Source organism: Mastacembelus armatus, chromosome 9 (assembly GCF_900324485.2).
Source record: "Mastacembelus armatus chromosome 9, fMasArm1.2, whole genome shotgun sequence".
Taxonomy (NCBI): Eukaryota; Metazoa; Chordata; class Actinopteri; order Synbranchiformes; family Mastacembelidae; genus Mastacembelus; species Mastacembelus armatus.
Window position 1 is genome coordinate 22755350 of NC_046641.1, and position 22065 is coordinate 22777414.

General features: G+C 42.4%; 1 protein-coding gene across 3 annotated transcripts in view; it reads right to left on the minus strand.

Annotated features, from left to right (window-relative positions):
• Positions 1-22065, minus strand: part of unc13ba (unc-13 homolog Ba (C. elegans)) — a 126543-nt gene that overhangs the window by 70829 nt on the left and 33649 nt on the right. For all 3 annotated transcript variants that reach the window (XM_026322432.1, XM_026322431.1, XM_026322434.1), the window contains 2 exons: positions 4779-5072; positions 4328-4415 (listed from right to left, as the gene is read on the minus strand). In XM_026322432.1, the coding sequence (XP_026178217.1) occupies positions 4328-4415; positions 4779-5072 (382 nt within the window). The remainder of the gene's footprint in view (positions 1-4327; positions 4416-4778; positions 5073-22065) is intronic.

The following is a 22065-nucleotide window of genomic DNA, read 5'->3' on the forward strand; positions in this document are numbered from 1 at the left end:
TCTAGTTTAATCAGCCTTTGATTGGTTTTCAAATGAATGAATTTTGAAGCTAATAGTTTGTGGTGGGAACATGATCCAATATCTGGCCTGACTCCCAGACCAGATCCAGTATTGTATGTGAGAATTTAACTGCCTTGAAATCTTCTCACTGTGGTTTAGATTCTTCCAAATATCACACAGAAAACAATTAAAATGGATGCTATCAAATAAAAACGTCCTGTCTCTTTAAGACGTACATTCATAGTAGACGATACTAAAGGACATGGTTTATGTGAAGTGCCAACATTCAGTATAAATGCAGAAAGTAGTGAATCTTTGATGTATCCCCACCCAGTTGGCATCTCGTGTAGCTGTAAAAGAAAGGCTGATGATGGTAACACCAACCTTGTTTGCCAGGCAGTTGGCAAAAACAGATTTTTATGTATTAACCTCATATATTCCACTATAATTACTTTGCAACTTCAATAAACTCAAATGGTATACTTGGAATCTGTAATTTATAATGAGAGCCTTAAGCAGAGAGGTCTGTCATCACAGACACCAACTAATTTCCTAATCAGCTTTGACTTTTTAGCAGCTGTTGTGTAAAAATAGGAACTCTTTTAGACTGTTAGTTCTTTACTGTTCTTTTCTGTTTGTGTCTCAGTTTTGCTTCAGCTTCAGACAGTGGAAACACAATAGATCACTTTAAACACAGGAGCCAAATTACTGAGTGTGCCAGGAGTTGCAGTATCACCAGTGGTCATTTACAGCAGAGAGCATCACTTACCCTCCTTTAGGAATATAGCTGTGGTTCCTTGAGCAAGGCATTTAGTGTAAACCACTCAATAAATGTTATAGTGCATCATAGTGAAGACAAAAACCTTTCCGGTGACAACACAAAAAATACTGAGGATTCTCTAACAAGCAAATCTGCAGCATCTGTAAAAAAAAAAGTGACCTTCCCTGAGGTCTTTCTGAGAAAACACCAAGCAAATCCTGCAATTTGCACCTTCCTGTGCAGCCTGATACGAGAGTGGCAGCTGGCAGGAGCCTAAGTTTGAGCAGGTTACATGCCGGCGACTCCAGTATGTGATTTCAATACAAGCACGCACACACACACACGCACACACACCTACTCCCAGCTGCAGCAATGGCTACCTCATCATAAACAAAATAAAAAATCTGTGTTTCCATAGAAATGTGACATTGTTGCCATGGTGCAACACTTGCTAGAGAGCTAATAGTTTGGTCTTTATGGGGATAATTGCTGACCAGTAGAAAACCTGCATCTCTTCCTTTCAAATGTCAATAACACTGGAGGTTATTGCACCAACACAATGTTGCTCAATCTTATAATAACTAACAGCTTTGGTCATTTTCTAGTTTGCTTCTGAATAAAGGACCTGAATCATTAATCTTGCAAGTCGATGCGTCTCTCGAACAAACATCTGTTCTTTCTGACACATTTTTGAAGAAGGAAAACAAAAAATGTTTTTCTACAGACATGAACAGGTTAGTAATTGGAAATGTAGTCACATTTATGAACAGGCAGCGTTAAACCTGTTGAATAGACCTCAAACAGGTGAAGGTGAAACAATGAGTTGGAGGAAACTGAGCCCTCTTTGTTCTCATAGAATTACCCTCGATCACAAAAGTGGAAACACCAGTATACAACATGCAGACACACACACACTCAGAAAACCTCCATGCTCCACACTCCTGAGGGCGCAGCCTAATGAGCATCAAACAGCAGAAGACTTGTGTAATTGGCCGTGAAAGGTGAATGATCTGCAGTGCTACCACAAGATCAAAGGTGGCGTTTAAAGAAATTATGACAAGAAGCTGAGGACTGGATTATTATTCACTATAATAATTATTCTCTCAGGCTTGAACTGAGGGGGCCTGCAGCAGCCGCTCAGGTGGCATTCACACCTGCACAGAGGTGGTGCTCTTCTTTTAGATGTCTTTGATCCGTTGGTATTAGAAACAGTGGAAATGAACAAATATGTGTCAGATCTGTTGTCAGATATGCTAATCAATATGAGACCTTCAGGAATTAATCTGGCTTCAGCTGGTTTCGCCCAGAGTTTGGCTGGTTTGAACGGAGTGCTGCTTAATGAGACCTAACCCTGGACTGTTTCAGAGGCGTCTACCAGGCAGCAGAGCGTAACAGTTCTGTCTGTTTAATTGAAAAGAAAATGTTTTCAAACTGCAGCTGAACGCTCTTCTCTAAAAATTAAGACCATATATGAGGAAATCTAAGTTAACCTGAGAAAAAGTCCAGTGATAATATTATAATCAGACTTCAGTGATTCCAAACTGAGGGATGCAGAGACGAGACAGATGTGGAAAATAGGTGAAAACTGATGCCATCAGAGCCAGAGATACCGTGACAAGCTTCGAAACACTGAATCCTACACGGCCCATAATGAAACTCAAACCTGTTTGCTTCTTTGTTTCACACTGCACAATCAATCTGTGTCACACGCTTCCTATTAAAAACCTGATGTCTCAAGTCCAGGCCCAGATAATTGATAATGCAGGCAGGCTTATTTTCTTTGTCACAAGCCAAATGAAAAGCACAAACTCTTTTCTGTGTCACCCCCTTGAAAACATCTGACTCCGACTCAAAGAAAGGTGGCCTGAGAAGGACTGATTAGAAAGAGGGATGGGATTCATAACAGACAGCCCATCAGGTTTATTGTTTAAGCAGGCAGTTTTTCTTTAGAGCTGCTCATAAATAATTTAACACTTTATTGGTCCCTGTAGGGAAACTCTCTTTCCTCTCAGCCCTCTGCCAGGTAGGTCAGTGAACAGGGTCAGTTCCTCAACAACAGGGACTCAAGAACTCTTGTCAGCACAGGGCCTTGAACCCACTTGTCCCACTGTTCAGTTGTGGCATGACTGAATTAATCTTGTGCCATTTGTCATCCACGTTTCCAAGTCAGCAATCTCCCTCCGAGCCAGCCACTCATGAGATTTAATTCCTGTCAGTGCTTCATTTGTTTCCTTCTACCTTCCGAGAAACAAATGAGATATTCAAAAGCCCTGTCAACAGATTGTTATTATAAATAACCAATGGACAAGAGACACTTGGATTTTCAAGTGTGAATAAAACAGTGGCCTGGGAGTCCATGGAAAACAAGGAGACATGAGATTGGGCTCAGAGGTAATCAATAGGCGCAATCGCACCAGGAGGAATCAGCAGGAGGGTCAGCAGGGGTAACTCCGGTGTCAGGAACAGGACTCAATCAATTACTGGCTGTGGTGTGTGTGAGACCACATACAAGCTTGTAGTAACAACTAACCATTAGTTTCAGATGTAAGAAATGATTTTAGGGTCAAAGTTCAGTTGCCAATAAACATAATTTGATATAGTTTCCTCAGATGTGATAAAAACAGCTTCATGAGTGATCCCAGATGAGTTAGTGCAAGGTTTTATCACCAGGTTGCTAGATATAATAAATGAGCAGGTAAGAGTCAGGTGTGTAGTTCACCGATATAAAGACCGGAACAAGGATCAGAACTGGGACCAGTGTCACAGATCTCACTTCAATCCAACAGGGCCAGACCCTTTAAGATCTGATTCTCCCCACAGACACATCACAGAATGAGCATTTATGAATGAGTCATTCTGTCAGATGTCAAATACACATATATCACATTATCACAATCATATTACAGACAAGAATATTTCACTTAATATTCAGTCACTTCGTTTCCTAATAGATTCTCACCTTTTGTTTTAATTTCTGTTTTCTCATTTTTCATTTCCTAGTTTTATCAGCTCAACTCACACAATGAATTATTCAAAATTAAATTCAATAAAAAAAGAACAAATAAAAAGAGAAAAATAAACATATAACTGTAACATCTGCAGCACTTACACTGACCCGACACCACAGTCAACTATAAACCAACTCCATATGGTTGGTACTATAATCTGAGGAACCATTTTAACTTGCAGTGCCATATTTTGGAACTAAACACCTTCAAAAGCAGAGTGAAAGCTGCATTTGAAGAAACCCAGACTGAAGAAGGGGGTTACCAGATCAAAGTAGAAATCCTTAAGGAGCACAAAATTGGTGCAAATTGCTGTGGCATGACTGAAAACTCAACCAACCCACAGGGTAAAAGAGGTAGAGAAAGTATGATTGCATGTGGACGAGGAGAGAGAGCAGAGAAATGTACCTGCATAAATGTATCTATGTAGGAGATTTGACTGATTTATTGGATTTCACTTAGAGCCTGGTCTTCAATGTGGAATAAATACAGTGAAATAATATTTGTAGGTATCATGTCCTCATGTGTGTGTGAGGCTAAGAGACAGAGCGAGCCAGCCTACCTCAAGGAGCTGTACTCTCACTTTGTTGTATGCTTTCAGCCAGCGGACTTTGGATGGGGAGCAGGGTGGACGACCATCTTCAAAGAAACTGACACAGATAAAGCAAAGAGATCAATAGGTTCAAAGAGGATGAAGGTTAATCAATTTCCAAATTAAATCAATCCCCTGAAACTTTTAGTCAAAAGATATGTTCAGTTTCTAAAGGACAAAAATGTATTTTAACATTTATATGAAACTGAGATGTCAGATGATCAAATCACACTTAATGTTTCCTCTTCAAATCTAACAACAGAGCTTCACATCAAGATGTTCCATCCAGTAGAAATTTGTTAACGCACCAACGACAACGCAATCCCTCACCGTCCTCCCACCAGCTGACTGGAATGAGAAACCACACTAACACAGCTCCATCCTTAAACATGCAAACTAGATGAACACATTTTCTACATACCATGTTTTAGTCTGAGCCTTGTTGTCGTCGTTGTCCACGGCTGGTTTGGGCAGAATAACTGAAGAGTCCTTCAAGACTTTGTTGGAACCAGGCTCTGGTAGTGGATGATGCTCTTTCTCCACCTCTTCCTCCTCGTCTTCTTCATCCCAGGCAGATTTCTGACTATGAAGAGGGGGACGAGGGCCACTGGGGCGGCAGGACTCTGGATCATGGCGTTCTTCAGGCTCAGAGCTAAGCTGGGAGCTGGCTGGGCTGAGGTTGCCTGATGAATCAAACCGACTACTGTCTGGTGGACTGCAGGAGAATGAGATTCTTTTTTAGAAAAGCAATGTGCAATTAAAAAACTACTGATGAGTCAAAGTCAAAAATCTGAATAAAAAGCATGTCATCTAGGAACAAAACAACAAATAGAACAACAGGAGAATAAGGGTTCAACTATCAAAGAACTCTCCAAAGAAAAAGATGAGAGGAAACAGGATTCAGTAGGGTAAGCTGAATGAATAAAAGAAGCTGAATGCAGAACAATCGTGCCAAGAGTGGGCTGTTAGCACTGGCAGCCTCAGAAATGTGTGGTCAAGCTGCAGGTTTAAGGCAGCACTGACATTTCGGTAATGAGACCAGCTATTATAATGTTTCATAGCTTCGAAGGTTCTGTCTAAAAACCTGAGGGAGTGCAGAATAGCTAATTCTCCTACTTCTACTGCAGTACTTTTACAGGATCTACTAATATTTTGTACCACACAATTGCAAATGCATATTCTTCATAATTATTCAATCATTTAATAAGATGAGAACTGTTGGAGCAGTGGGTATACACTTAACCAGGATGATAAAAGTCATAAGTGGCTGACTGAATAGGAGAGTACCTAGTGGCTGATGGATGCCTGAAGCTGCTAACGATTAAAGTGGCTCTGTGCTAACATGATTTACATTGTCTTGGGTTTAGGCCAAATTACTTCTCACTGTTCCTTTTATTCTAGGGCCCAGCCTCCCTCCATGGTGTGCGCTGCCACACCATCATAAATCTATCAGCCTGTTTCATTTAGACAAATTGACTTAGACTTGGAGAATATAGAGAGAGAGCTGCAGAAGAGAGAGAGGAAGGGCTTTGCAAGTGAAAAGCTAATAAATAAAGACCGCTGGTTTCTTCATTCACTGCTCTTCCATCACTGTCAGGAAAGCTATTTACGAGGTGCTGTAAGTACAATAACTCCAGTGTATTTACACATAATGGTAAGCACCTTCCTAGCAGCTGTTATTATTTCATTCCCTTACAATGTCAGATTTACACTAAATGATTTGTTCTTGTGGTTGTGTGGTACAGATGCACTACACTACTATACTAAACAAGAAATCCATTTCACTGAACTAAACCTAAAAATGTCTAAATCTAAAAATACACTTGAAATTTGAAAATTAAATAGTAGAGTAGGAAGACAAATACCCAGCTGCTGATATCTAATGACAGTAAATAACTACAGTAACTAGGAAAAGACCAGTGGGAAAGGGGGTAATACATTTCTCTACATTAGCATGATAAATGCACTGTGCCATTTATCATAAAATGCACTAGCCTTTTCACAGCTTCCTTTGTCAACAGGTCCTTTGTTTGCTCTGTGCCCAGATCTGCATGAACTGTCTCAAGTGTGTCAACTTCCCTCTGATCTGCCTCACGTGGGCTGCTGGTACAGGCGCTTAGCTGGGGTTTATCTGAACCTTCTGCTAGGAAGACTGGGTGAGAGGGGGGACCAGACTCCACTGACTGTGCTAAAGTGTCACAGCTTCCTGTTTTTGAAGTTCCTGTTGGTTCCTCTGTATCACTGGCATCTGCACTTTCTGTTTCTCCAGAACCCGGAGAAGGCTTCTCAGATTCTGGCTCACTGAATTCATCACTGGGTTTTGAACTTTGAGAGTGAGGTTGAGATGGGACCAGAGGAGGGGTGGATTCAGGGTTGGGAAGATCAGAGTTCCTAAACATTGAGCTGAGTTTCATCCCAAACACAGATGAAGCAGGTGATGGTTCCTCCTTGCCAGCTGGCTTTTCATCTTGGAAAATACCAGCTGAAAGGCCTTTAAAACCAGAAAAGAGACCATCTTTCTGTTGTGCCCGTGGTGTCTTTGTCCCAGTGGTGGAGAAAAGGGATCCAATAGAAGATGTACCTTCAGCAGCTACAGACATGAAGCCAAATTTAGGGGCAGTCAGACCTGGTATTTCAAACAATGTTTTGGTTTCAGGAGCTGGTGGTGGTACAGCTTTGTCAGACACTGCAGAACATGCCTCCTCTAAATGCTCAGCATGCTCATCCTCCTGTGCTTCTTTCTCAGGGAAGGCAGGTTTAGTGGTAGATTCGGTCAGAGAGCTTTCTTCTGCCTCTGTTTTGTATATTTGTTCAGCCTCCTCCGCTAATCCCTTTTCTGGAAGCCCAGAGTCCTCAGTGTTTTTGACATTTCCATCTCCAGATAAAACTGTCATTTTTGTATCCGTCTTTTCCGTGCTCTCGGGAATCGTTACATCGGCAGAAGGATCCCCTTGTCCAGGCTCTGTGCCAGACTGTTGGTGTTCCTCAGACTTTGTTGTCTCAGGACCTTTGAATATACCAAATAGATCACTGGTAAGGGACTCTGTAGCAATGCTACTTGGAAGGCCAAAAAATGAGCTTTTCTGCGGTGGTTGTGGCTGACGAGGAGCTGGTGATAATCCAAACAGTGAACCAGATGAACTTGAAAAAAATCCACCAACAGTTGGTGATTTGCTTGGAACATTTTGGGTAGAAAACATAGACATGAAACCAGAAAATGGAGCTGGTTCAGTTGGTTTCTGTGGTCCTGGCTGTTTTGGTCCAGCTATTCTTGGCCCTCCCATCCTTGGTGCACCCATTCTTTGTCCTGGTGGGGCAGATGGCCTTGCCATGCCTGGCCTGGGCTGTTGCTGCAGTGGAGGCCTTGCAGGTCCAAATGACAGACCTTTCTGTGGACCCACAGCCTGAGATATTATTTCTGGTGAGCTGATACCACCATATATTGAGTCCACTGTAGTAGAATTATTATGTTCAAAAGGTTTCTCTAATCCATGTATAGGCTCTGTACTAGCTTTTTCAAACTCTAATTTTTCCTCAACTGGTTCCTTTGCAGTCTCTTTAAATTTAGCTTCCTCATTATATTTTTCTGATCCTGGAAGTGCAGCCACCAGAGATTCTGCAATAGGTCTCTCTGTCACTGAGATTCCTGAATAAACAATTGTCTCTTCAGTGGATTTTTCTGCTTGTTCAACTTCCAAAGGCTCCTCGGTTGATTTTTCAACATCTATAACTGCTGTTTGTCCTTCACCAACAACTTTCAAAGGCTCCTCAGTTGATATTTCAACATCTGTAACTGCTGTTTGTCCTTCACCAACAACTTTCAAAGGCTCCTCAGTTGATATTTCAACATCTGTAACTGCTGTTTGTCCTTCACCAACAACTTTCAAAGGCTCCTCAGTTGATATTTCAACATCTATAACTGCTGTTTGTCCTTCACCAACAACTTTCAAAGGCTGCTCTGTTGATTTTTCAACATCTGTAACTGCTGTTTGTCCTTCACCAACAACTTTCAAAGGCTCCTCAGTTGATTTTTCAACATCTGTAACTGCTGTTTGTCCTTCACCAACAACTTTCAAAGGCTGCTCTGTTGATTTTTCAACATCTGTAACTGCTGTTTGTCCTTCACCAACAACTTTCAAAGGCTGCTCTGTTGATTTTTCAACATCTGTAACTGCTGTTTGTCCTTCACCAACAACTTTCAAAGGCTCCTCAGTTGATTTTTCAACATCTGTAACTGCTGTTTGTCCTTCACCAACAACTTTCAAAGGCTCCTCAGTTGATATTTCAACATCTGTAACTGCTGTTTGTCCTTCACCAACAACTTTCAAAGGCTCCTCAGTTGATATTTCAACATCTATAACTGCTGTTTGTCCTTCACCAACAACTTTCAAAGGCTGCTCTGTTGATTTTTCAACATCTGTAACTGCTGTTTGTCCTTCACCAACAACTTTCAAAGGCTCCTCAGTTGATTTTTCAACATCTGTAACTGCTGTTTGTCCTTCACCAACAACTTTCAAAGGCTGCTCTGTTGATTTTTCAACATCTGTAACTGCTGTTTGTCCTTCACCAACAACTTTCAAAGGCTCCTCAGTTGATTTTTCAACATCTGTAACTGCTGTTTGTCCTTCACCAACAACTTTCAAAGGCTGCTCTGTTGATTTTTCAACATCTGTAACTGTGGTTTGTCCTTCAGCAGCAACTTTCAAAGGCTCCTCAGTTGATTTTTCAACATCTGTAACTGCTGTTTTTTCTTCATCAGAAACTTTCAGTGGCTTGTCAGGTTGTTTTTCTGCTTCTGGAATTAATATCTCTCCTTCAGCAACATCTTTTACATGTTCCACTCCAAACACATCTTGTGGTTGTGTGTTTTTCTCAATATAATCTATAACACTCTCTGGCATCTCTATATCGTCATTGCTTACTGATGGGCTTGTGTTTTTAGTTATGCCAGTTTTATCATGCACACTCTTAATTTCAATAGTAGCCATTTCTTTCTCAGCATCCACCTCTTGTTGGTCCAGTAGTGTCTCTTTCTCCAGTAGGTTACTGGTTACCTTCTGTGCATCTGTGATTGAGCTGTCGGCCGAGGAATTTTTATCACCAGAAATGTGTTCTTGAATTGTAGTTATTTTGTCTACCTCTAAATGTGGATCTGGAACAGAACATTCAGTGGTATGTTTAGTTATGTCCAAGGTTGAATCCTGAACATCCTTGCATACCTGTGTTACTTTAAGTTCCCCCTTAACTGATGCAGAAAGCGGCTCAGATGATATGATTTTCATGGGCTTAACAAGACCCTTTGTTTCTTCAGAAGAATCTTTCATGTCTGGGTGTTCCACTACTTCTGGCTCTGTTTTGGTTTCCTTCATGAAAGACATTCCAAATATGCCAAACCCAGTTTTAGATTTGTTACTATCAGAGTTCTTGTCAAGTGAAAACACTGAAGAAATTTTGAAAACACCCTCTGATTCAGTTGGCTTAGAAACTGGTTGGCATGAATTTGATGCTTGCTGGTTCTGTCCACCAAACATGGAAAATAGTCCTGAAGGCTCCGAACCTCTGGGTCCTTGTGGTGTAACTGTTGGTTCTAGTGTAGGTATTGTAGGTCCAGTTTGAGGCTGGGCACTAAACTTGGAAAACAAACCTGCACCAGAAGCTTCTTTTTGTGTGGTAGAACCTGGGAGAATGCCAGCAAATATAGAAGATCCAGTGGAAGACCCTTTTAGTGTAGAACTATCCCGAGGACGCCCTTGAGGACTGGCTGGTTGCTGAGGTGCAGAAGAACCAAACAAGGAAAACAGGCTTTTGCCTGGTGGTTCTTTAGGTGAAGCACTTCTTGGTTGCATACTTCCAACAGTTGGACCTTTTGGGCCAGGTGATGGCTGACTACTGGATCCATCAAACACAGAGAACAAGCTTTTTCGCTGGGGCTCCTGTGGGGTTGGCAATGGTGGGTCTTTCGATCCAAACATTGAAAGTAACCCTGTGCCAGGAGTGTCTTTGGTAGATGAATTTGGAAGAATGCCACCAAGTATTGATAATCCAGTTGGGGAGGATGTCTGCTGTGGAGTTGTAGTGGAGCCACTAAACATAGAAAATAAGCCTTTTCCTGGTTGCTCATTAGTGTGATCAGGCTCAGGCTGGTCAACCTTGGCAGCTGATCCATTTTCTTTTGAGACTGTGATTTCTTCTGTGGGAGGTTTTATGGAACTAGGCTCAGGGGCAGATAAGGTGCCATCCATTTTAGTTATCTCATGATGCTCTTGGACACATTCAGGTGGTTTTATATCCGAGGTTGAGGATATGTGTTTCAGTGACAACTTATCAAAAGACTGAACGTCTTCAGGCAGTTCAACATCTGCTTCATCCTTTTGGACTAACTCTTCCAGAGTTCCAGCAGTTTCTGGTGGTCCTACTGCTAAAGTTGTGCTGTCAGTTTTGTAGGCCAGGTCATCGAGAGGCTTAACAACTTCAAGTACACTTATGTCTTCATCTCTTGATTTTCTGCCCTTAGAAGATATCTCAAGAGGTGAATCACAAGCCTCACTGGTCTCTGGTTTTACTTTTGAGAGGGTAGCTTCACTAGTTGAACTTTTCTTCATCAGAATGTGCTGTGAGTCATATTCATCTATGTGTGGACAATCTGCTGTAGTCAGTGTAAGTGACATCTCTGGGGAGATAGTCATGGCCTGCTCTGATTCAATAGGTGCCTCCATGCTACCTTCTTCTGTAGTCTTAGCATGCTCAGATATATCAGACTGTGCAACAATATCAGTAGGTAAAGACTCCCCGCAGTCTTGTGGTGTAGTAGTGGTACCTTCTGAAGTACTAACTTCTGGTATTTCAGGTTTACTACACTGACTGAGCTCATATTCATTTGGCTCTTCTTCTGGTGAACTTGCTGCTGAGACAAAAATATGAGGCAGTCTAACATACGGTTTTGGCTCACCTGGTTCAACAGGAGGCATTTGTGGGTAGTTGATGCCAATGTAGATTGACCTTGGATGTCTGATTTTCTCCTGTGATATGGTAGCTACAGAGCTGGCCTCACTAAATCCAGTGTTGAGCTTAACAGATTCTGTGGATGCAGTTTGTTTGGTTTCCTCAGAACTTTGCTGTTGTGACATGTTTGATTCAGGTGCAGCCAGGTTTTCCGTGTTGGCCTCCTGGGAAATTGCTTTAGATGTGACTGCTGACAATGTTTCTGAAGGTTCAACTGAATTGCCTTTGCTTCCTTTGCATGGAAAGGTATCTAGTGGTTTACCTGGTAAAGAGGTTGCTTCTTTCCCTGGTGTCTCTTTTACTAGGTTTGAATTTTGAGTTGCTTCTGTTTGACAATAGTCTTGAGAAATAGCTGCAGACTTTAAATTGTAGATTTGTAGTTCACTCTCACCAGATGGAGAGACCACATGAGATATTACTTGGGGTGGAGCCAAATCCATTTGCAGGCCTGTAGATTGTTTTTTGGATAATTCAGGCTGTGAGGAAGCAGGTAGCTCACCTCCAATTGTTACTAGGCTAGGTTCTGTGAAGGAATTTGTTTGTATACCTGTAGACACATCATTATTTTCACTGGGTATTTTAGAAGCAGAGTTATCTTGGGCATAAAGAATTGTGGATGTGCTTAAAATAGCTGTCTGTGGTATTTTAACAGGCAGGGTTGCTGGGGCAGTTCTCCCTTCAGCATCATCATGGCTAACAGCGAAAGTCTGTGTTGGAGTAGTTTGAGGCAAAACAGAAACTGGCTTTGTACTGACAGAGGGTTGTGAACCCAAACCACTAAATAATGAAACCAAATGTTTGACAGATGTGGATCCTGCTGGTGTTGCTGATACTGCTGGTGTTGCTGATACTGCAGGTGCTTTAATTTCAGATCCAAAGCCTTGATGCAGATAACTAACCTTGACTTCTTCTACTGGCCTTTGATTGTGTTTTGTGGTGGGTTGTGTACCAGTCTTTGGTACACAATGAACTGAAGCCAAGGGACATGAAGGTACATTTGGTGTGTGATATTGCTTGGCAGCGACAGGGCATTGGCTTGGATCAGGTTGTTCTGACAGTAGAAACGTTTCTTTTGGACAATAATCAATAGCTGAGCTGCTTTGCACATGTGCTATGCCCAGACACTGTAAAGACGGATCTGTTCTGGGTTTGTCATGTGCTTGCTGAATGATTGAAGTAGGTAATGACTGAACATTCAGAGAGGTAGGAACAGTTTGTGATCTAGCATATAGTTGCTCATTAGAAAAGTGGGGCAATGACTGTCCATTACTTGTCACTGTTCCACTTTGGAACTGACTTTCCTCAGTGCTATCATAGCTTTCCCCTTTTGGCTGCTGGGTAAGAATTTTGGGTCTTGGTGTCTTTTCAATCTGAACAGATGTATCTTGACTTTGCCGCATTAGAGCATTTGGCTGAGACTTGGCAACTTCAGCACCAGGTTGCTGGTACTGTTCAACAGAATGTTGTATTTGCAGCTGGGGAATGTTGGCTGGCAAATGATCAGGCTTCTGGAATTCAACATAGACATCAGTGACCTGATGATATGGATCATTCAGGGAGAACAAAGTAGTTGCACTGTTTTGCATAGACTGGGGAGCAAAATTCTGAGGAGGCTGTACCATCCTTTCAATAGGCATCAAAAAAGAATTTGATGAATCTACTGGTGCAAAGGTCAATCCTGTCCCCGACTGTCTTCTGCTATTTATTCGTGCCTGAGTGGTAATCTGTTTATCTGTGGGATATTCCTTAAAGTCTAATGACCACTGAGTTTGACAAATTGATGCATCTTCTCTGACCTCCTTGGAAGTCAGTGGAGGTAAATAGTTCTGCTCCCTACTACTTTCACACAGGGAAGCCAAATGAGAAGAAGAAAGATCCTCTGCATCCTGATGATCAGTAATTGTGGCTTGGTTTTTACAATCCACAGTTAGATTAACAATGCCCAGTAAAGATCTTTTCTCATATGTGTCTTTCTTTTTAGCAAAATTGATGGGCTTGCCATGTTCTGGTTCAATTTGATTGGTTGAATTGTTAATTGTATTTAGGCTGTCTTTTGCAGTGAAGTCCAGTGGCTTATGTTGTTGGTATGTGTCCTTGGTGGTGGTCCCTACACCAGAAAGGACCACATTACTATGATAGGTAGAGATCTGCTTATGGAGTCTTTCAGTTGTATTGATACCCCTCAAGTCATGTCTTTCCTGTTGATGCACAGATTGCTCCACTATCAGTGGTGAAGCAGCAGAACTATTCCTTGTTATGGTTGACTTGTTTCTAACCAATGGAACAGCTCCAGTTGACAACATATTAGGCATGTCCATTTCAGATAGTTTATTCTGTGGTTTTGGAGACATGTCCAGGAAGCTTTTGATCAAGTTGGCAGGTGCTGATGCTCTTTGATCTATTTCTTGAGATTTAGTGTGCACAAATCCTTGTTGTATCTGTTCCTGCCAATCTACGCAGGTCTGTTGCCTTTTAGGTTGCTCCTGAGATGGGTGCATTTCTACAACTAGTGGAAGACCAACAGAATGTGCAAAATTTGATGGCCTTGTTTTTACTAATGGTACTGGGTCTGAATAGTTTACCATTGTTTCTGTGATACATGACTTCATCGACATATCTAATATGCCTTTAGCAGAGTTTGCAGGAACTGTAGAGGGTAGATAAAGTCTGTGAAAGGACTGTGACATACTACTGGTCTCACTTGCATTGTAGCACTGCACTGTCATACCTCTGAGAAATGGCTGGTGCTCAGCAGGGTCCAGGCTTTGCTTTATTTGCACAGGTGTCACAACTTGAGGTTGCTTCTGCCTTGCTGATTCCAGTGACCCTGTTTCAACTACCAAAGGAATGTCAACAGAATCTTTTCTGACAACTTCTTTTGCACATGGCTTATTAACAAGTGAAACACCTTCACACTGAGCAGAGTCATATCCTGGCACCGTTGTTCCCTGTTCCATATCATGAGAAGGTTCTTGAGGAGGATTATCCACAACAAGTGGTAAACCAACAGAATTTTTCCATGCAAGTTTACGGACACTAGACTTGCCTTTTGTTAGTGGTATGGCTTCATTGTAAGTGTCATCTGGTCTCACTTCTGGACCCACCTTCTTCAACTTGGCATGACATGTCATATCCAGTGTAGCCTTAACTGCATTGGCTGGTGCTGTGATTTGCACAGGTGGTTTACAAGTTTCAAGGGATTCAGAAGACTGGCCTAAAAGAGGCTGCTGTCTTGGTAAGAATCCTCTCCTATTATCTGATGGCACCTCCTCTTTCTTTATAGAGCATTTTGTCTGACCCCCTGTATAAGAATGATGTTCCTGATGTGAATGTATATATTCTGTTTGTCCCTGATGCTCTGGTGATTCTCCTCTATATGACAAGTCAATGGATTCATGATTAGAAGGACTTGTTTCTACCTTTTCAGAAGTGACTGGTTTTCTTCTGGTCAATGACAGTGCTTCACAGACAGGATCCTTTGCTGTCCCAATGGTTTGTGGAGTGTGCTGCGTTGTTGTCTTGGCAGACATATCCAGTGCAGCTTTTATAGAGTTTGCTGGTGCAGTGGTTTTCTGATATTGCTGAGCTTTTCCACTAGACTGTTTGGAGGGAAATAGAAAAGCTGCTCTCTTACTGTCAGAACTCTTTAATAATTCATGAGACAATTTAAGAGATGGTTTCGAAGAAATGTCCTTTGTATATTTGTCAGAGGCTGTTAAATCCGTTTGGTTTGTCTCAGTAGTGATGGTCTGTGGACTGGACCATCTTCTCTCCTGAAGTTGGCTGTAGTTGGTTTGAGAAATGGTTCTCAAAATTAAAACATTTGGACTTTCCTTCAGTGAGACTGCAGCACAATATTCTGAATTAGGCCATTCAACTTCATCTTCTTCAGTCTGTTTAGTAAGATCTACAATATTTTTGGTATCATCAGTCAAGTCCTCATTTGTCTTAGTATCCATCTGCTTTTGCTCTTTGAATCGTTTCATTTTGTACTTTGTAAAGTCAACAACTTCATCTTTTTGTGCAGATTCTACATTGGCATGTGTGGAACCTTCATGTTTGATATTTCTATTTTTATTCATTGAGGCAGAAAAATCCAGGACTTTATTGTTTATCTGAGGGCCAATAGCAGTACCAAAGTTATGCTTTTTGTTGTAAAGGTAGGCTTCATTATATGTAACCGAGCTATCATTCAGTATACATAATTGCGGTGTACATTTCTGAGATGAATCTTGTGGCTGCTTTTCAGACAGGGAGGATGTCTTGTCCACTGCTGAAGTACCACTGGCTTTGCTAATGTCACATGTCCCTGTAGTATTTTCTGCCTGTGATGATACTTTGGCATCATCTGCCTGAGTTGTCTGCCTTACAAGCCGAGACCGGTGTGGGGAAATTGAGTGCACGGCTGAGGTAGATGTTGAGGTTGAACTCCCAACAGAAGTTGGCTGTGCTGAAATAGCTGAAGCACTATCCCCTTTAATATCAGCTGGTGGTGTAGGGAGTTTCCTTCCCACCTGTACAGGTCTTGCTATTTTCAAGGCTGATGGGATCTCTGGAAGGTTTCTGGGAATCTTTGACACCTTGCTAGACACTGATGATGATGTAGCAGGTGTGGAGGATGACGATGTTTCAGCTTTATTTGCATCAGTGTTAGAAGATGTTCCAATGATTCCTCCGATAGTTGAAGATATAGAGCCTGAATTTTGTTTTGGTTGTTCTGCAGGTGTATCCTCTGCATGTGCAATCCTGATTTCAGGAATTGCGTAATGTCTGCTTAAAGAAATTTGTGTTGAATAGCTCTTAGAAGAAGGTGCCGATGTAAGCACATCCGGTATCTCCTTATTCTTCCAGTATGGCCCTCCATGTCCCCCTTTTAGTGACCTTAAAGTAAGGTCAGCTGCCTCCACTGGCTCTTCTTCACAGATGTAACTATTTTGTACTGATTCAACCTTGATCTTTTTAAGCTTGTACACAGTAAAGTCTACAGGCTGCTCTATTTGAGAAGACATAGATTCCTGAAACATCTGAGAAAAGCTCTCCAAATTCATGTTCATTATCTTTTCACCTTTTCTAAGAGCAGAGGTTAGGTCAGTGGGTACATCAGAAAAAACTAACTTATTTTGTTGCTGGTCTGGAATCCAGAAGCTTTTATTTTCAGTGCAGAGGGGGATTTTAAAACCACAAAGGGTCACTTTGCTGTTTTGCTTTTGTTTGAGAATGTTTGCAATATTTTCAGTGATAATTCCTAGAGTTTCCACATCCTCTGGTGCAGCACAAGCATAGAGGTGTCTACCAACTCTGTCAGTTAAAAGGGAATAAATGTAATCCTCATCTGTATAAACATAATATCCACAGTCCCCAGTTTCAGCGGGCCACCATAACCCTTGCTCCAATAGTGAAAGCCATTGTTGATACCACTCAGGATCCTCAAAGAGCATTTCATCATCTGTATCCCACAGAGCTCCTGCAGACCTGCTTAAATTCACAGCTCCACGTGTTAAATCCAATGGACCCTTTTTTGTGGCAAGTCGTTTTAAAAACTCTGTTGCTGATTTCAAACTAAAGTCTTCATCTTTTACAACACTACTAATGCCACCTTTATTCATTACTTTTCCAAATTCCTGTATACTGGATTCTGTTAGTGACTGACATCTATTTAACCGTGTCCGTGTTTTTTCTGTGGACAGATTTAAGGCACTACCTCCAGAAAGCCATGATTTTCTGTTGCTTTCTAGGTCATTCAAATGGTCACAGCTACTCCAAGGTTTCCTTTCTCTGCAGCTCATATCAAACAAAACAATATCTTCATTTGGTTTAACAAATTGATTTCTTCTGTCAAGAAGCAGACCAGCAGCATCCCTCCAAGGAAGTGGGGGTACATTGAAGTCACTAATATCCAAATCTTTAGGATTTAAATCTATTTGATTCTGCCATTGAGGCGATTTAACCGTGGGTAGTATTTGTCCTTGGCATGCCTGATAGCATTCTTGAGCTTGACTGGCAAGCGTTTCAGCGAGGGCATAGTCATTGAGTTGCTGCCACAGAAGAGCCTCTATGAGACACTGATGCTCATAGAGCTCTGGTGGAATAACACCATGCTCTGTGAAATTGTATAAAAGATCCTTATAACCATACTCATCTGCTGTCCCATACAGGAGACGCTGAATTTCAGCAAGATAACGCTGGGTTGGGGAAATTGTAGGGTCTTGCCAAACCTGAGGTTGCAGAGGTTCTTTACTGGCAACAATAACTGGAGTAGCTGAATCAGCAATAGTTGTGAGTGTTGGTGCACTTGATGGGATATCTGGTTTACTTTTGGGTTGTAAACAATCAAGACTGCTTTTTTTGGTCTCGTTTTTAGAAGCAGAAGTGCTACCATCACTGGGGCCTGTCTTGAAAAGGTTAGATAACAAACCAGGAGAGATGTTACTTGTATTGGTTTTTGGTTCCTCCTTCCCAGGCTGAGGGGTTAATGGCTGCTGTGCCTTTGATGGTATATCCTCTGTGACACTGAAAAGACCTGAGAGGAAACCTTTTTGAGCAGTATTATCTGTGGCCACATCTTGGGAGGAATGCATCTCTACTGGTTTGGTTCTCTGAATCTGTGGTCGCCCCTGTCCTGCACGTGGCTGCTGCTGTGTTATTTGAAGGTTTGCCTGATTAGCAGATGATGATGTCTGTTCCATGGTACCTGAAATTTTGTTTAACAGGCCTGAGAATAGTCCTCCTGGTTCAGATTGGGCTGGATTTTGCCCCGACTTAAGAGATGACTGGTCGGCCTGAGCAGTTTGAGGTGACTGTTCCTGTGGTACGCTTTCAACAGATGCAAGCTTGAGAATACCTGAAAGTAAGCCTCCACTTTGACTGGGCTGTTGGGTTGATGAATGTTGAGGACTTGCCGTCTTTTCAGGCTGCTGTTGTTGATGTGTTGTCTGACCAAACAGACCAGACAAGAATCCTCCTTGCTGACTGAGTTGAGTTGATTGTTGACCTGTTGATTTAGCAGATTCATTGCTACTTGATTTCTTGTCCTGCTGAGACCTTGTCTGTGGCATGGACTGAGGTGCTACATTGTCAGTAGATGTTAACTTATTAAAAAGCCCTGACAATATTCCACCTTGCTGTGGCTCTGGTGTAGAGACTGCAGGTTGCGGAGGGATCTGGCTTTGCCTCCGCAGAGGTTGTCTATTACCTTGTTGGGGTTGATGCTGGTTTGGAGGACTAGGTATGTTCTGCTGTGCTGGAGGAGTAGGACCTGTCGAAAATAGCCCAGAGAGGAAGCCTCGCTGTTGGTTAGATTGTTGTTGGGTCATCTTAGGGTCTACTCTATGTGCCTGTTGCTGCTCTGGTTGACTCCCGGATGTAGACTGTGGAGTACCTGTATCTGCTCTTTTGTTTAATAATCCAGTGACCATCCCTCCAGGTTCAGTGGGGGGCTGTTGTGGAGGGACTTGGTTTTGTCGTTGTAGGTTGTGTCTATTGCCTTGTTGCTGGTTATGTTGCTGCCTGGATGGACCACTCTGTTGCTGATTTTGTAAGAGTTGGACTGGGCTAATAGGAGTTGAGTCTTGGCTGCCAATTCCAAAAAGACCAGAGAAGAATCCTCCTTGTTGAGAAGATGCTTGCTGTGCTGCTTTGTGGTTAGTCTCTGATTGTAGCTGAGATGGCTCTGGTTGTGGCTGAGATGAAACAGGATTAGGTTCAACAATCTTGTTAAAAAGTCCTGACAAGATGTTACCTGATTGCTGATTTGATTGTTTAGACTGTGTATCCAAAGGTCCTTTTGGTGGCTGGGGAGCAGTTTCAGTGAGTTTAAACAAACCACCAAGCAATCCACTAGTTGGCAGGGTTGGTGTTGCTTTTGGAGGTAGTTTTTCTGTTGTTTGATCAAGTTGTTGCTGTTGGTTTGGTTGTTGATCTGAAGCCACAGTTTGTCTTTTGTCAGGGGAAGGTGCTTCTGCTAATTTAATCAATCCGGACAAAATCCCTGTTGACTGAGGGGGAGGAACAGTTCCATGGCTAATGTTTTTCTCTGGTTCTTCTATTTTCACATGATCAGCTCTGTCAAGTTCTGACTCTTGACTGGAGTTAGGTGGTTGAGACCCAGTCACTGTGTCTGTAGCTCTTCTCCAGAACCCAGATAAGATTCCTTCAGTAGGTGGAATGGCATCAGCAGGCTGTCCTTCCTTTTCAGTTACCATTTGGCCAGATTTGCCTTCTGGCAATGTTGACTGATTTGTAGGACCACAATCACTACCAGAGGCAAATTTTAAAAATCCAGAGAACAGTCCTCCTGACTGTTGTGGGGCTGAAGTCTGAGAAGGTGATGAAAACAGGTTTGAGAATAGCCCGCCCTGTTGACTGTGACTCTCCCCTTCTTGGGCTTTCTTGCCAGCTGACACGTCTTCCACTGATCCTAATTTAAACACTCCAGTAATAATTCCTTGAGTCTTTAGAACCTGTGATTCTGATATGGCTTCTTCTGTGGGCTGGGGAATACACTGATCTTTAGATATTGCATCTGCTTCACACAGACTATCTGACATACACTGAAGATCTTTTTCGGACACAGTTTGCTCTTGAGACAATTGCTCTGTTCTGCAGACAGTGTTCGCTGTCATTTCTGGCACCATTTGTTCAGTATGCTGCTCAGTTTCACCACTAACTTTTGTTAGCGTCACAGTGGGAGTCATTCGTGGTTTTGTAGGTTCCCCAGCAGGTTCACTTGGTGCTACCTTAAATAGGTTTGAAAACCAGCCAGTTTCTGTATTTCCTTTGGGTACTTTATCCAGAAGTGCAGCACGATTTGTAGAGGAAGTTCTTGCAGGGAGGGAAGGACCTTTCGGTGGGGCACTGGAGTCTTCACCAGATGCAAACTTAAGAATTCCTGAAAGCACACCCCCCTCTGCTTTTGGTGAGGTTGTTGTTTCAGAGGAGAAAAATGAAAATTTGAGTTTGTTGCCTAAAAATGACTCCTCTGCAGGCTTGGTTTCAGTCTGTGAGGAAGTTTCAGCAGGTTGTGTTGATATGAGGGTAGAGAGAGATTTCTTAAAAGGACTGAAGAATCCTGTTTCCTCTGAACTGTTATCTGTTTTCAGGTCAGATACTGCAGTTCTTTGTTGAACATCATGTATCTCACCAGATGACTCTGTCTCTGGAAGAAGCTCTACCGAGCCACTTCCCACTTCTTGGGAAAGCTCGACTGAACCACTCCCTGTATCTGGCAAAAGATCAACTGATCCACTTCCTGAACCTGATCTCATCTCCCCTGACAACTGTCGCTCTGGTTGTGAGTCTTCTCTGATAGGAGTCATGCCTGTGTTTACAGACCCTTGCTGGGATTCACTGCTTGCAGCAGATGTGCTTCTTTGCTCTGATGGCTGAGGTGATGGTTCTCTAGATGGAGGAGCACTAGAAAAAAGTCTCAAAGGACTAAGCCTTCCTAACATGGAATCAAACCCAGAAGTGGATTGGTGAGTAGTGCTTGCACTGCCTTGTACCTCCGTGCGAGCATGTGTTGTTTGATTAGCGTCAACTTGCCGGACAGTTTCAGAGGATTGAAAAAGAGACTGAAGGAAAAACCTCTTTTCGGTTGTTGGCTCCTGCGTCGCAGGAGGAACTATGGCCACTGGAGGGGAAGTACCACCACTTTTTGGGATAAAGGAAAGTAGCTTTGAAATCCCAGACTCAGGCTGGGGTGTTGCTTGGGAGGTAGATGGATCTGTTGCAGTGGTACTGGAGGTTTCTGTAGGTTCAGTACTATCTTTAGGGATCAAAAAGAGCAATTTTGAAATACCAGATTCTGCCTGTGATGGTTGAGGAGATGGAGTTTTGCTGCAGGCTTCTACCTTGCTGCTAGATTTTGATCCAGTGATTGTACTGAATAATGAACTCATGGCATTCTTTACTCCAGCTATGCCCTGTTCAACTGCACTGTCCTCCTTAACTTCAGGGTTGACTTCTTTGCTATTACTGTTTCCTGGTTCCACAACTTTTGCATCAGTTGGAAGAGCTGGGAGTTTTCTTCTTACTGGTTTAGGAATTGGTTTATAGTTGTTAATCTCTTCCTCTTTTACAGCCAGATACTCAGACACTGAGTGAACCAAGCTCTGCAGTTCATCCATTGGATCTACATATTCTCCACTTGGCTCCTCTATGGGAGACAAAAGTGGATCTTGTCCCTGACTTGTTCTATGGTTGTTTAAATAACCATGTCCTCCACAAGCTGCCATATACTTGCCCGGGTCAAAGTAAGTTTCATATTCATAATTAGAATCCCACTCGTTGAATGTCAGGTCATCTATTTCCTCTTCAGATCCAAAGGAGTACTGCATATCATCTGAACCAACAGACCCATATTCACTCCTCCCTCTGATCCTTTCAGCCTCTTCTCGAGCAGCCTCCTCCTCACAAAAAGCTGCATAGTTCTCAAGTGTGTCTTCAAGGGCAGTTTTGGCCCAAAGTCTGGTCTTGTAAAGTAGCCCGTCTCTGTCTGTCTGTCGTTGCTGTTTGACAGAGGGAATTATATCAATTTCAGGAGGGGAAGCCTCATCCTCAAAGCTGCCAGCTTCCTTATAAACTAACCGTACTTCTCCACTGCCAAAACCACATCCTGGTCTATGTGGCCTGCCGTTCAACCGCTCTGTATCCTCAGGTGTATCACACTCTACTGTTTGATAGAACCTGCTGCCTTTGGACTCACAAGG